This window comes from Rhineura floridana, chromosome 12 (assembly GCF_030035675.1).
Source record: "Rhineura floridana isolate rRhiFlo1 chromosome 12, rRhiFlo1.hap2, whole genome shotgun sequence".
In the NCBI taxonomy this organism is placed as follows: Eukaryota; Metazoa; Chordata; class Lepidosauria; order Squamata; family Rhineuridae; genus Rhineura; species Rhineura floridana.
The window spans coordinates 1,878,180-1,893,718 of NC_084491.1; the positions used below are offsets into that span (position 1 = coordinate 1,878,180).

At 50.0% G+C, this 15,539-nt stretch overlaps 1 protein-coding gene across 2 annotated transcripts; it reads right to left on the minus strand.

Annotated features, from left to right (window-relative positions):
• Positions 1 to 1,901: 1,901 nt before the first annotated feature.
• On the minus strand, positions 1,902 to 12,726 carry REEP4 (receptor accessory protein 4). 2 transcript variants are annotated; one of them, XM_061592689.1, is made up of 8 exons: positions 12,293 to 12,726; positions 9,294 to 9,366; positions 8,407 to 8,483; positions 7,635 to 7,755; positions 7,153 to 7,266; positions 5,536 to 5,668; positions 2,997 to 3,169; positions 1,902 to 2,810 (listed from the first exon to the last, which is right to left on the minus strand). In XM_061592689.1, exons 1-8 carry the CDS (start codon positions 12,322 to 12,324, stop codon positions 2,751 to 2,753), a joined length of 783 nt encoding a protein of 260 aa, XP_061448673.1. In that variant the 5' UTR covers positions 12,325 to 12,726; the 3' UTR covers positions 1,902 to 2,750. The 2 variants fall into 2 exon arrangements, with proteins under 2 accessions (XP_061448673.1, XP_061448672.1); XM_061592688.1 differs by lacking the exon at positions 12,293 to 12,726 and having other exon boundaries at positions 9,294 to 9,616.
• Between the last annotated feature and the right edge of the window lie 2,813 nt (positions 12,727 to 15,539).

A 15,539-nucleotide genomic window follows, 5' to 3' on the forward strand; every position in this document is an offset into this window, starting at 1 on the left:
CGTGCAGCCCCCCTTCTTTAGCTGCTGGATTTTCGCCCCAGCTGCAAGAGGGCTAGAGCCCCCGAGCTCGTTCCCCCTCACCCCCCTGCCCCCTCTTTTAGTGGGAGGGGAGTCCAAGGCACACCACACTGCTGTAAGCAGAGAGAGAAAGCCAGGACAGTCCAGTCATTTTTAAAAATCAAGAGGATCTGGCCCTGCTAAAGAAATCTAGAGAGGCCTACACGATGGTCAAATTTCAGAAAGATTATCAAACAGCACTATCGATCGTTCCTAGTGAAATACAGTCTTTTTTTTACATACCCTTAACAGAGCTTTTCCCCTTTTATTCATTCAGATTGCGTTGCCAAACCGTTACCTGCACCAACCATGGCGTCCACCAAGGCCTTGCAGATAGTCTCTAGCCCTTTCTTGAAAAGAAAGTTATGGAGCAAACTGTGCAGGTGCCCTTTCCAAGTAATTTCTATGAAATGAGCCGGTGTGCTTGTGCCAGAGTGAAGTCAAAGCTGCGATTGATAAGTGAGTCGTTTGCAGCCTAAGCTTTGGTTTAGGGTTGGCATTGGGGGAAAAGAGTTCTTGTGCCTTTACCAGGTGTGTGGCAGGCAGGAAGCCCACGTACGGTAATACAACTAATGAAAAAAGCTTCCCCATAACTACTCTCTAATTTTGTGGTATGCCATGTTCCCCACTAGTCATTTTGTGAATGGTAGCGCCAGCACTCAAAATTTGAGATGTTCCTTCTGATCCAAAAAGGCTAGAGATTAGCCTCCATGCTATAGATTATCAAAACTGCAGGGGCATTAACATTCCTGGGTTGATTAAAACCAATTGTATATTAACAAATGCAATTTGTTAACCAATTGTAAACCCAATTGCTTTTACAAAGTCCAGCTCACTTCATTACCTACATAACTTCTGAATACTAAAATTTCTTTTGCACTTTGTTGAACATCACTTACTATGTCTTGTTTCCTGTTATGTCTTCAAGTTGACTACGACTTATTCCAACCCTATGAATCAGCGACCTCCACCAGCATCTGTCATGAACCACCCTGCGCAGATCTTGTAAGTTCAAGTCTGGGGCTTCCTTTATGGAATCAATCCATCTCTTGTTTGGTCTTCCTCTTTTTTTAGGCTGCAATCCAATGCATGCTTACCTGGAAGTAAGTCCCTTGAACTCAATGGAGCTTACTTCTGAGTTAACATGTTTTGGATTGCAGCCTTAGCAGAACACAGCTATGTAACCCATATAAGTTCAAGAGAATCTATTTCAGAGGTACGGTATTCTCAAGTGATGTTTTACACGGCCAAAAAAGGATTCCTCAACAGAAATACCCCAAACACCCTCCTCGGATACCTGAAAGAGATATATCCATTAGTTTGACAGGAACAATCTGATTTTTCAACGGCATGATTTCCTCAAGTTTTGAAACAGCCAGCCTAGTCTCCCACGTCCTTCACCTCCAAATGGTATCAAACAGCGGTTCAACCTTAAGGCCACAGCAGCCAGCACCATGAACACACACACACACACACTCCTCCCGGTGCCTGGCAGCTTGCAGTGTCTCCCTCCGCCAACAGGATAGGAAGGAAAGGTAGAGAGCTGACTTGGCACGTCCACAGCCAGCAGCCCTCCCCCCTCCAGTTAGTTAAAAGGTCAAGGGGGGGTTGAAATACAGAAAGGCAGAGAGTATTCTCTCTTCTTTCATTAGCTCTTAAAACGAACCTTTCCAGTACTGGAGGTCATCAATAGGCTGCCGGACAGCCACCTGTTGGGGATACTTTAATTTGGATTCCTCTGTTGAGAGCGGGGGCTGGACTCGATGGCCTTGTAGGCCCCTTCCAACTCTGTGATTCAATTAACCCACACATGTTCTACTTTTTAAAACGAGCAACGTGAGACCTAAGAAAAATGTGTTTATTTAATCATGTATAAAAATTACAAACGCCCTCAAGCAAAGGTCCTAGCCAGTGACAGTGCTCAAGTAGACCAGGTAGTGTCTTCATCAGCGGCAGAGCAGGCATGAGATGGAAGCAGCATCAGGGGGAGTGGGGGTTACAGTAAGACAGGCTGCTTCCTTCTTTGGTTTATCACTACAGCACTCCCACCGGAAGCAGGAATGGTCTAGCTCTAGGATGCTGTATAAGCTGAACTGCACCTCTGCGCTAGGCTCAGCTTGGAGCACTCCATCTTCACAGCAGCAAGACATTGCACCTGGGCCCAGGCAAGAAAAGGTATCCAGAATCTTCTCTTCGTGACTCCACAAGAAGCTGCTCTTCCACCCCTGGCCTTCGAAAAGGCAAATGACTTTATGGTACAGTGTAGTGTTATTAGCAAAGGCACATAGTGGAAGGAAAAGAGACTCTCTTCCTGTAGGCACATCAAGTGGGCAGGAGATTTGGCAGACGGCAAGCACAGAAACCCAAGGAGGGAGGAAGTCACCAGTCAGAGTCAAGGCATCGCTTTGAGACAAGGAGGGGAGGTTGGCCTGAGAGCTGGACTGCAGCCCAAGCAGGGGACTAGGCTGCCACCAGGCTGGAACATCCCCCCCCCAAAAAAAACAGTGGGCTTCTAGTTGCCAAAAAAGGGGTGTTTCCTCCATAACTAAAACTCAACCACAGGCACTATGCTTGGCTTTGGCAAATTAAAAAGACCTTCATGGGTCCCGGAACAAGGACTGCAGTACAAGTTTCCAAGTGCCGTCGGGCAGCAAAGCCCTGACATTTGCAAGGGATGCTTCCCAGCAGCCAGCCTAGCAGTCCTGATCGGCTGCCTTCTTCCTGAGGCGACTTCGCACGAGCCGCGTAGAGCCCTGCAGGGAAGAATAAAATGGGGCGGGGGGGGAAAGGCAGAAGGTTGTTCCAGCATGCAGACTTCACTCTCGGACACAAGAGCTAATGTCCTGGGACAAAGCTGCACACTCTTCCCTTGCCAGTGCAAGCGAGGCCATGGCCCAGGCTGTGCCTGCAGCAGATGCCCACCGCACTGAGGGCCTTACCTCTTTGACAGGCGGCTTCTTCTTCACTACACGGAGGCTCTGGCTCCTTGCCAGTGGCTTGGTTAGCAAAGGCTCCTTGCTGCGGTCTCTTAAGCTGGTGGAGACCTCAGAGTCTGACCAGCAGTCCTCCTCGTTGCTATCAGAGCCCAGTTGTTGGGGAGCTTCCCGGTGTCCTATGTAACAAACCACCATTAGCAGGCAAGGAAGCCAGGAGCTTTTCTCACTGCTGATTTAGGGCCAAACTACATGCACTGTTAAAAGTAGGAATAGCTGCAAGGGGGGCCTGGAGAGCAACAAGAGCCCATGAAGTTGGAGGATGAGAATTTAACATTTCTCCCAACAAAAGAAATCCCAACAAAAACCACCTTCCTGAAGATGCATGAGGAAGGTGAGGAAAGGGGACAGACTCCTCCTTCTCCACTGCAGACCACTCTGTAGTACCCCTCCCCAAACTAAGGCCCACTCAATTTTTGGAAACCACTAGGCTGCCCTAGAGCTTTTAATTACATTTTATTAACAACACCCCACACACACACTCACCCAAGTTTACATTAATATTACAGCTCTTACAGCTTATCCTTCCAATCATAGCCCTCCCTTTTTCTGATGCACAGTCCTAGGCGTGAGCTCCAACAGACAGGACTTTAAAAAAAAATACAAGCTATGAGTTTATGTTTTAAGGCAGCCGTGGGGAACTTCAGGTCAGGTAGGGGTTCTTATTTAGCCTGTAAAGTAGTTTTTCCCAAGCCCTGCCCACCCCACAGCTCCAAATGAATACGAGTCCCAATTATACAGCCACAAGAGTGGCTGTATACTATAGCCATCATGGATTTTCCACATTCCGCAATGTTAAATTGAAAATACCCCCATGCCATTCTACTGCTTCCCATAAGCTCATTTCAAAACAAAACCTTACAAAACTTGTAGTCCTGAACTCAGAAACGCTTGCTTAACAACCAGTTTTCATGGTGACACACAAAACACTCAGATAATTGAGAGTTCAAACTGTAAAAAGAGAGAGAGAAATCCATACCCCTTTTGGACTTTTTTCTGTCAAGAGTTCTCATAATCTGTTGAAATTAATTAAAAATCAGCCATAGCTATAATCTTATTACTGACCTTGCCCCATACTCCGACCTTCATCTTCAGCAGTTTAAAAGTTTAAAAAATGCCTGGCTGATTTTTAATTAAGAAATTTAGCATTGGAGTCAATGATAAGCCCAGGCATGCTCAGTAAGAACTATCTGTCAGTGTTCTAAAAGCCAGACTCCCAGCTGCTTGGCTTGGCTAATCAGGGGGCCACACCCAGGCTAGACCTTTATTTCACTTTAGACAGTCATGGCTCCCCCAGAGAATCCTGGGAAGTGTAGTTTGTGAAGGGTGCTGAGAGATTCCTATTCCCCTGACAGAGCTCCAGTGGCTGGAGTGGTTGAACAGTCAGCTGCTCTGACTGAAGCTCTTTGAGGGGAACAGAGCGTCTCCTAGCAACTCTCAGCACCCTTCACTAACTACACTTCCCAGGATTCTTTGAGAGAAGCCATGACTGTCCAAAGTGAAATAAAGGCCTGGTGTGGATGTGGCCAGGGGCAGCTTTGGTTTAAATTTGGGTGGGAGGCTACATGTGCCTGCTGTAGAATAAAAAGGTGGGGGAAACCCTGAAAAAGAATGATACTGTTCATAATGTTTTCCTTTTGGAAAGGAAAGGGACTTCCCCTCTGCCCAGTGTCCACCCACCCAATCTCCTCCCCTCCCTGCCCTCCTCCTCCCCTCCCCCAAATCAGTTTCACCTATCTTAAGCATTGCAGGGAAGTAAATCCCACTGAACTCAATAAGCTTGCAAAAGATCAAACCTGCCCTCCCCTACTCCTATCCCCTTCCTCTCCCCTCCCCCTCCATGGTCAGTGCAAGCATGATTGCACAGGAGTAAATCCCAATGAATTCAATACACATGCAAATGATCAGACCTGCCTTTCCCCTCCCTCCTCTCCCTTTCTCCTCCCTTCTTCCTCCTCTCCCCTCTTCCTCCTCCCCTGTCCAATCAGGCCATGCAGTCAATGAATTTTTGAACTTGGCAAAAAATGTGAGCCTCGCTGGAATTGGTTCCACTCAGGAGCTCCCTGATCGGAGCTCCTGAATTGAGCTGATCCCTGCTAAAAGCGGGGCTTGACCACATTGCCGATCGATCAGCAGCGACTTCAAGCCCAGTGGGATCAGCAGCAGAATCCTACCAAAAGTGGGATTAACAGCGAGCATCGACTGGCTCCAGTGACAAGCACCACTTTTGGCAAGGATCTTTCTTTTCAGCCTGGCTTGAACTCGAAGAGGGGGTCACCGGATGTCACCACTCGCCTGACAAAGTGGCCCGTGGAGGGGTATTCTCCGTGCACATTTTTTCTGCAGGTTGTGTACCATGTCTTTAGAAGTGCTACCATAACAGAGTTTCCTGAAGTTTTTCCATAGGCCGTTGAAGTCCTCATCCCTTCAGTCAATCAGCCACCCAAAACTCCCAGCAAATCCAAGAATTTGCAAGCTCACATACCTATTGGCCTCCGGCGAAGCTCCTGTTCCTCCAGGTAGAGGGGGTCAGAGTAATGGACTGGGGCTGCATCAGGGATAGAGCGCAGATCCTGCATGCTGAAGCTACGCAGACGTCCAGTCAGGGCACCCTGACTCTGACCAAGGGGAAAAGGGGAGGATTAAGCGGAGCTCATTTCCCAGAGGCATCATTGCTTCCTGGCGGTATTTTTTCCTCCATGGAGAAGAAGAAACCACCTGCCAGCATGATAGTGAACGACACCCCAATTGTGTTTGTGGAAGATGAAAAGAGTGTGGAGGGTAACACAAGGCTGGCAGATGAGAGGCCTGAGCAGGAGGCAGAATGACACAAAGAGACACATCTTGTGTCAAGGAAGGGGCTACAACTGAAAATGAACCCCAAAACAGAATTCCTAAAAATTCCCTTTGGTGGGACTCTCTTAGATTAAAGAGCACACAGAATGGAAAGCAATCACATCACCATCTCCACAACTTTTTTCAGAGTTATAGGGCTTAAATCCTGGTAAAGTTCAATCTTTGTCCCATTCAGCTGTGTTTCGTCAATTTCTCTAGTCAGTTTCAAGATACTTTTCTTTATAGCAGGGTTAGTGAATGCAGGTCCTTCCTGCTTTGGGGCTATGGACATGGTAGCCAATTTCAGGAAACTGTTTAGAGAACCAGTCCAATGAAGCCCACTATATCTTGATGCTCCATCTGGCCCTTAAATTTGGTCTGAGAGATCTGTTTTCCAGCTCCTCAAGCTGGGCCTCTATTGAAAGAGCAGTGCCTTCCCCTATAAAAAAACCCAAACTTTTAGATTGCCTGCACATGTCAAATGCTTCAGAAGCTGTTTTAGATACTCTGTCTTTTCTGTCAGTTCTGTCACGTTTTCTTCCAAAGGTTTTACTGTTTGTGAGAAGTCATCTTTAATTTCTATTTTCAGATTCTTTTTTACATGAGGTATCTGTAAAGTGGGAGGGAGGGGCCTCTGGCTTCTGGGCCAACAATGGACCCCAAGGGAGTCCAATTTGGCCCCCGAGGCCATTTTCCTGGATCAGGAGCTAAGGGATTAAGCTGCCCTCTTGGCTAGCGCCATCACCACCCCCACAACCAGAGGCCTGTTTCAGAGGCATCAAGAGAGAGAACCAGCCCAAGCTGGGAGGCATAATCCAGCTCAAAGCCCTGAACACCCACCTCAGAGCCACACTCTCAGCAAGAGCTGTGAAGCCACCCAACCTGTTCTCACACTCACAAACTGGTTATAAAATTGAGGTCACTGTACCACTTCCTTCCCAAAGGCGGTTCATTCAGGTTTCTGCAGGCAGCATCTGAACAATCAGGAATGGCAACTGAGTCCCAGACAGAACCATCCAGATGCTGGCTGGCTACCAACCAGATTTCTCAGCCAGTTGAGGTAGGACTTTGCTTGACATGCTAAACCACCCTACGTGGCCTGGGAAGTGGCAAGGTCACAGGCAGCTTCAGTACCATAGAAGGGGCCACTTCGCCTAGGAAAGCATTAACAGCCCACCTTTTCCCTAACAGTCTCCAATGCTGCTGCTTGTTGTCCAGGCTAGCCCCCCTCTCCCCCCCCCCAGCCAAGATGCAGGAGACACGTTACTTTTGCTGCAGCTTGGACAGCAGCCGTGGCTGCTACGTTGAGGCTCTTCTTCCCGAAGCTTAGAAGGGTCTCGTAGCCACGCTCTTTGGCCTGAAGGATGAGCAGATCAATGTCCTGCGGGGAGAAATGGATGGACTGTATGAAGTGCCTGTGGAGAGGCAGAGTGCTGGACTGGAACAGGCAAACTGCACTGGAGCCTGCTAGCTGGCTGGCACTTTGGCTGCCCCCACCTCTGTTGTGGCAGCTTTACAGCACAGCGGGCAGCAAGGAGTCACTGCAGAAACGCCACCCACTAAGCCTTCCTGCAAGGCTTCCAGCCCTGCACACACAAACTCCCACACAGGGTTTGGCTCCTCCTCAGAGAGAAGCCAAGACAAGAAGGCTCCAGGAAGACAAGTGAAGAGAACATTTCTCCCAGCTGGTGCGTAAGCCTGCACCCATCCTCCTCTGAAGAAGGCTGTCCTTGCCAGCAGGACTCTTACCTTTTCTTTGCGAGATAATGTGGGATGCACAAATTTGCGGTACAGCAGGCCAGCTCCTCTTGTGTACGGGGACAACAGCCACACTACAAAGGCCATTTTGATCTCATAGTAGAAGGGAAACCTGTTCAGCAGAAAACACATCTGTCAGGCCAGGGGGAGGGGGGCTTTGGGGTCCTTTCTGTTATAGCCCTTCTGCATGCAAAGCAGATGCTGTGCCTCTGAGCTATAGCCCTGCCCCGGCCAGCGCGGTCACACTCCCTTTAGAGACAGTCTCCTGCAGCTATGCAGGGTTGACGGATACTAGTTTGGAGAGGCTGCCGCAGGGTTTGTACATCCAAGGACCAGTAGAAAACGCTGAGTGCCTAAGGCTGAAACAAACATACGAGGCACACACTGGTGGTAGCAAGTGCCGTCATGGGAAACAGACAGTGAAACAGAAGTGAAAAACCGTGAACTGCGAAATTACACATTTCCTTCCACATGTGAGATGAACGCCAGGGCAGCTCCCCGCCCCCATTTCATCAAACAGCAACGATGGGAGACAGGTCAGAACAACAGATTTTCTTTGTGGAAGGCTGGGCTCAAGGTGCCCATTCCCCCACAGACAGCAGCTTGGGGGGCTTAACTGCTTTTTGGGGGCTCTTCTGTAGAGCCTGCAGGAAAAGAGCAGTTGCAATGGGGTGGGGTCTCTCCCCCCCACCTCCCCACCCAAGAATCAGCACTAAGGACAACTCTGACGAGCAGTGGGTGATTTGCACAGCAATTTCCTCACCAGGAAATGAACGTATCTGCGATGGCCTCCGTAGCCATGAAGAGGGCAAACACGACCCAATACATCATCCAGCGGACCTGTCAAGAGGCCAGGAAGAGTTAAAATATGGGCCTTGATTCCTCCTAGTCGGCGTGCAGCAGTCCCCCTGGGGGAACACTGCTCTGCTGTGAGGAAAGTGGCCCCAGGGGACTCCCAACCCTTTTGCACCAGATGTGGGGTGACACCACAAGGAGACTCAACAGGCGAACACATGTAAACACAGCCGCGGAAGAGACATCCAAACCCAGCAGCAAGAATGCCGTCTCCCAGTATACTTGGCATGATTTATCCCCCTGCAAGCCCAAAGAGTCTCTGCCTTGCAATGAGGGAGCCAAGTAACACAGCCCGGGGATGGAGAGCCTGGCTGAGAAGGCCCTGCGCAACGCAGAGAGGGAAGGGGCAAAGTCAAAGGGGCAGCCATTCAAGGCGTTAAAGGTCAAGCATAGCACTCTGAATTGGGTTTGGGAGCCAGCGAGATCGGCACCAAGTCACGTCTCCTGGCTGCCGCCCTGCAACCCATTCCCCCTAGACCGCTGACTGCTGCCTTTGCGCCACTTGTACTTCCCTGTGGCTTCAAGGCAGCCCCACAGAGAGCACATGGTACTAATGGCTACAACTCAGCAGGAGTGCACGTACGTATGTCAGGAAAGCAGAACTGGCTGTTTTTGCTTTCTTAGAGAAAGAAACAGCCCTGGGCAATGTGCCTGCCTGTAATGGCTGCTGCAGAGTAATAGCCCCCACTCATGTCTCCTTCAACACCACAGGTGCTCCCAAGGAGGCCTCATCCCACAGCTGGAACCAACTAGGGTTCCGATACCCTTCAACATCCCCCCATATATACAACTTACATATTCTCGGATGTTTTTCGTTTTCACAGCCTTGTAGGAAGCATAGGCAGGGTACAGCATCCCAAATACCAGCCTGTAACGGAAAGGGGGTGTCAGGCAGGGTGGCCAGCACCAGTACAATCCGCCCAGGAGCCAGAGGCAGCCCCGCCTCCCATAGCGCAGCGCCTTGGCCTTCACGGCTGCCAGGACCATGGCAGCCCAGCGGGGGAGGGGGATGCTCTGCCAGCACCGTGCAGCAAAGGCGGGGAGCCCAGGCTGATTGTGCCTGAGACACAAGCTTGCCAGCTGACCTGACAGGAAGGCTGCTCAGGCACCCTTGTGAAGCTGAGAATTTCTGAGCCTTTCTGCCTCCTACACGAATGCCTTGGTTGCTCAACGCGAAACAGGAGCAGCCCAACGCACTCCTCAGCCACACCTTCCCTGGCTGCAGGAGGGTAGCTGGGGGTAAGGGCTGGAGCCAAGCATCAAGGGCCTCCGTGCCCCTCCATGATGGGGAGCCAGGCTCAGGTTCAGCACCCCACAAAATCCGAGACTCCCCCAGCAGCAAAGGTCCAATTCGGTATAAGGCACCAACAGTTCTGAGGAAGGATCTACGCACACCCAGTCAAAGCCACAGCGGGCTTCTAGAACTACCGGTGGCTGCACGAACATGAGCCTTGCCTCAAGAGACCCCAGAAGATTCTGGAGCAGCGTTCCCCAACCTGGTGCCCTCCAGACACTATGGCCTACATCTCTTATCAACCCGCCTTGTGCACCCACCAAATGGCTGATGAGAGTTGCAGACCAAACCATCTGGAGGGCACCAGTTGGTGAAGGCTGCTCTAGACCCAAATGAATCACAACGGCCCAGGAGAAAACACTGGGGCTTCTTTGAAAAAATAGAAATGGACTGCCTTCAAGTCGATCCTGAATTACGGCTACCCTCTGAATAGGGATTTCATGGTAAGCTCTATTCAGAGGGGGTTTACCATTGCCTCCCTCTGAGACTAATCCTCCCCAGCTGGCTAGGGCCTGCTCAGCTTGCCACAGCTGCACCACCCAGCCCCTTCCTTATCTGCAACTGCCAGCTGGGGGGCAACTGGGCTCCTTGGGACCATGCCGCTTGCCCACGGCTGCACAGGTGGCAGGTCACGTAACCCCTGAGCCACTCCCTGTGGGGGTGATCTTTAGCTGGCGCTTGACACCCAGGAGACACAAGCGGGGATTTGAACTCACAGACTCTGGACTCCCAGCCAGGCTCTCCTCCCCACTGGGCTATATCAGCTGTGGAGCTTCTTTAAAGGTGTCCCCGCACTTGTAGTGCGAGTCGTTTCCGACTCTTGCAACGTTTACTAGGCAGACCGTATATATGGGGTGGGATTGCCAGTTCCTTCCCTGGCTTTTCTTTACCCCCCAGCATAAGCCGGGTACTCATTTTACTGACCACGGATGGATGGAAGGCTGAGTGGACCTCGACCCCTTTTACCGGAGATTCGATTTCCGGCTTTCGGCTGCATTACCGCCGCTTACCACTCTGCGCCACGGAGGGCTTCTTTAGTCTGCAATAAAACTGAACTGGGGCAGGTTATAGAGGGGAACAATTGTTCAACCTCCCTGCTGAGAGTCCTTAAAACTACAAGGGTGAAGATGTAGATGAGCCAAGAACTTGCAATGTTTAAACTTTATGCCCCCGCATGTATACCCTCCTGCCCCACTCCGCACCCTGCATCAGTAGCATACAGAAGTTGTTGATTAGGTGAGTCTTCCCACACTAGCATGACTCCTCTCTCTGGGGAGCAGAAGTGGGAAGGACTGACACCTTTCCGAGCCATTCCGTGTCGCCAGCAAGAGAAAGGAAAAAAGAGACGCAACAGGAGTGGAGTGTAAAATAGGCCCCAAACTTTTGTCAGCTGGGAAGAGAGGGAACGCACGCCTTGGATTCAAGGCAGGAAGAGCATAGTCCAGATTTGCTTCCAGGTCCGATGAGCCAAGACAGGGGCTGGCACTTCACAGAGCTGAAAAAGCACTGCAAGGGTCACAGGCCAGCATCAAATTTAGAACTCCACTGCCCATCAAATCAGAGGATTTAGAAGGAAATTAAAACATTAAAGGGAAGAGACAAAGTCTCACTTGTCTTGATCCTCCCCACAGTTCCGCATTTGAATAGCAACAGCACCAACTTGGATGCACCCCTGGCATGCACCCCCACCCACGGGAGCCCTGACTCAATTCCACGTGAGTTATTCACGCTAAGAAGCCTCAACGTGCACTTCCTCAGCAGCCACCCTTGTTACACAACTTGGCTGGGTGCTGGAGGAGGCCCGTAAAGCCTCAGATTACACCCCACCACAGAACTGTCGTGTAAAACAGTGTCACTCCACAAGTGAATATGGGAGGCGGGTGCACAGTGGAGTGTGTGAGCCCTCCAAGATCAGGCGGGTCACTCGAGGGCTCCCACAGCCAAGCTCAACCTTCTTTCTGGAGGCCGTTACTAGCCAAGCTGGAGAGAGCAGTCACCAGAAAAGCCCTGCAGAGAGAACCTTCTTCATTTACAAGAACAAGTTTCTAGTCCTTGTGGCACTCCACTAACACTCTGAGCGGCTCTCTTCGTCCCCAGGCGCCGAGCCAAACACAGCCACAGCCTGGGTCCTTTGCACGCATCCTCAGATTGCCCAGGCCCAGGCACGCACGCAGCGACCACCGCCTCTGAATCCCAGCCCCAGGAAAACCTCGCGGGAGCCACAATAAATTCCGCGTGGGGGGAAAGGCAAGAGCGCCCGCGCTGGAAGGAGGCACCCAGAGGACATCCAGCCCCACCCCATGGGCGCCCCTTTCCCCCCTGAAGCGGAGGGATGCCACAGCCCCTTGCTTGGGGGGGGTAAGGCGGCCAGGGGGGGCATCGCCCCGCCCCGCAAGCCGAACGAGGGAGCGAGAGGCGGGCTTTCCCTGCTGGGTCTCAGTCAGACTCCCGCGCGGGGCTGCGGCGCGGCGCTTCTTCCCGGCCGGCCAACCAAACTCACACCACGGCGCGGTACAGGATCCAGGACACCATGGCCGTGGGCGCCCGAGCCCCTGGAGGGAGCCTCCGCGGGCAGCCTGTTGGCGATGCCGGGCCCGTGTTAGGCGCGGCGCGCTTCTTTGAAGCCCCGGGAATGGCGGAGTCAATGCGCACGCGCGGTCTCTTCCTCTTGTGCCAACGGCTCGGCTTTCCCCGCAACCCGATAGGCTGCTCTAAGCCCCGCCCCCTGCAAGTGGGCGAATAGAAGGCAGAGAAGCCAAGCGGCTACTGCCGCTTTCGGAACCGTTGGCGGGGCGCTCGCGCGGCCCTTTCTTTGCCAGCCCAGAGGAGAACTCCGAAGCCCCCCGGGACGAGCTTGGCCGGCCAAGGACAAGGCCTTCTCAGCCGCCGCTAAGCACCGCCTTCGGGGCCTTCTCAACGTTTCGGGCCGCGGCTCCCGTCAGCCCCTGCGCGCCAAGCCCCGCCCCCGGCTGCTGCTGGGGTTGACGGGAGCCGTAGTCCACGAGTCCCTCCCCGGTGGAGTATTAACCCTTTAAGTGCCCTTCCTCTTTTAAAATATCTAACCTTTATGCAGAGCTTGGAAGATTACTTTTAAAAAGTAATAAATTACAGTTACGGTTACATGGCCCCAAAAGTAGTAATTACCGTTACAATTACAATTGCTCTGAAAGTAATTGATTACTTTACTTTTCCTCCAAAGTAATCACTACAATTACATTTCGGTTACTTTAAAAAAAACCACCTACAAGGTGCTGGCCTTGGCTGCTACACATCTAAGTAGCCTAAAACAACATTAAAAATAAACAAACACATACAGAGGTAGTAGAATAATTATTTTTATTCATAAGATAGCAATGGTGGTCTCTCCGTTGATAAGGGTGGTGGGGAGGGAGGCTGAGGCCACTACTCAGATCTCTGCACGCCAAACCAAGTGCAACCCCCCACTCAGCCAGCCAGCATAATCTCTCTCACTTAACCACCTCCCTGACCCTACTCTGCCACCAACTAAGGGACACTCACTCAAGCAAACATTTCCCCCTCAGATGCAAAAAAGTTAAAATACTGCAAATGCAGCACAGTAGCCAGACAGGGTGGTGGAGGCCACTTTGTGTGCCAAGTGCAAACACAGTATTCTCTCTCTCTCTCTCTCTCTCTCTCTCACACACACACACACACACACACACACACACACACAGAGTCATCTTTCACCTCCACAGTTCTTTATCTCCATTCTGCTGCTGCCTCCTTCTCCTCCTTTATCCATGTTCTTGACCTCCGGATCATTTCCCCCTCCCCTCCATTCTTCACCACCACTATCTGTTTTTTAAAATAATTGTTTTCTCCACTCCACCCCATCTCACTCTCCACCTCCTCCCTCGTTGCCTCCTACCCATCCACAGAGCATGAGGAAAGAGCGACACTGCACAGAAGCCCAGTTTGAGGCACATGATTTTCATCCACAAATCAGAGGAGCAGAAGACTTTCCCTGCTCCCCCCCAAGTAATGCCCAAAAGTAATTCTGGAAACATTACAATTACTCCACAAAAGTAGTAAAATTACTCCTAGTTCTATTACAATCAAAATGTAAACCCACTCGTTACTCAAAAAAGTAATGAATTACAAGTAATTCGTTACTTGTAACTAGTTACTTCCAAGCTCTGCCTTTATGGGAATGCTGGCAGAGCGCAGCCGGCAAGCGGATGCCAACCCTGGTCTGTACTCGGAACAGGCTTTACTTCCCAGGAGTAATAAACGTTAAAAAAATAATATTCCATCAGTTCTTTAAAAAACAGCCTTACCATGTCGTACATTTCTACACTCTACTGCTGTATGTACCAGACTCCAATAACTTAGTTGTGAGTAACTTTTCCCGGATGTGCCCTCAATGTCTTAGGTATGCTGTGTACCAAGGTTGATTGGTTTTTAACTAGGGTTTCTGCATTGAACAAGGGTCATATAGGCCCCCTCCGACTCTGATTCTATGAAATGATCCTTTTACTCTAGATTGGCCTTTCCCAACCTTTGGGTCCCCAGATGTTGCTGGACTCCAGTTCCCATAATTCCTGCCCAGTGGCCACACTGGCTGGGGATGATGGGAGTTGTAGTGCAACAACATCTGGGGACCTGGGGCAATTAAATGCCTAAAGCTTGCTAAAGCCCCAGGACGTGATGGATCTACTGTGGGGTTTTATAAAAAGAATGAGGGTTCCTTATTACCATTTATGTTGAAGCTACTCAATGATATTTAAAAGGGGACTCCTGGAAAGAAAATAGAATTGTGGTCATTCCGAAACCCAATAAAGACAAAGAGGGAGTGGAATCCCATTGGCCTATTTCTATTACCTTAACTAACATAGATGCCAAAATATTTTATGTTTTTACTGAGGGCCCCTGCACGCTTTGCATGCCAACCCTAACCCAGTCAGTATAAAGTTTGGAAACAGAAAGAGTGTTTTTTTTTTCATGTACATGGCTTATTTAAAAACACTTCCGTTATCAGGTTTGCAAACTGCAGATAACTTGGGGACTCTAAAATATAACTAGATACAAATTCATAAAATTTAGCATGTTGCTGAAACCCCTTTGGTGCAAAAACAGGCCACCAGGCTTCTCACTAAATTTGAACACCCTCATCCTTCACTCTTCTTATATGGACAAAGGCTTAACTTCTGATATTTATAAAATTTATAAAATTATGCACACAAATGAGTGATCTGGACATCCTTAGGCAAAGTTGGGAAAATGATCTATGAGTGGGCATAGACCCTGCTAAATGGAATAACTTGTGGTTTAGTGGTCCATTTGAATCAACCTCTGCTAGGATAAGGGAACTATCCCTGAAAATGGTGTGCAAATGATATCTGACACACACACCCTCAACTTAAGCCGTATACCAGCTTCTGCCAACTGCTGGTTGGTGAGTTAGGTACATATTTTTAGTGCTCTTTTGGTTTTTAAAAAATGTGCCAGTACTCTGTACCAGTGAGTGCTGTCATAAGCTCTGCATATTTGCATACATGGCAGCAATGCTCACAAAGTAAACGTTTTTGGAGATGCTTCAACAAATTTCTCCAGTTCCCAAAATAATGCTCTTCTCTGTTTTTTGATGGGGAAGGGCTATCACTGCATCACAAAGAACTATTAGTTTTATTTTTCTCTGCTGCCAGGTTAATTATTGCTAAATTTTGGAAATCTGTGACTCCCCCAAATGTCTGAATATTGGTATCAACAAATATGGTATATAGCTT

Excerpts from the sequence above, each read along its gene's own strand:
- REEP4 (XM_061592688.1), bottom strand. The coding sequence starts at position 9,485 with ATGGTCCTGGCAGCCGTGAAGGCCAAGGCGCTGCGCTATGGGAGGCGG. Across the intron at positions 7,267-7,634 it reads CATTATCTCGCAAAGAAAAG|GACATTGATCTGCTCATCCT; the intron begins GTAAGAGTCCTG and ends TTCTCCCCGCAG. Across the intron at positions 5,669-7,152 it reads CTGTCCAAGCTGCAGCAAAA|AGTCAGGGTGCCCTGACTGG; the intron begins GTAACGTGTCTC and ends CCCCTTGGTCAG.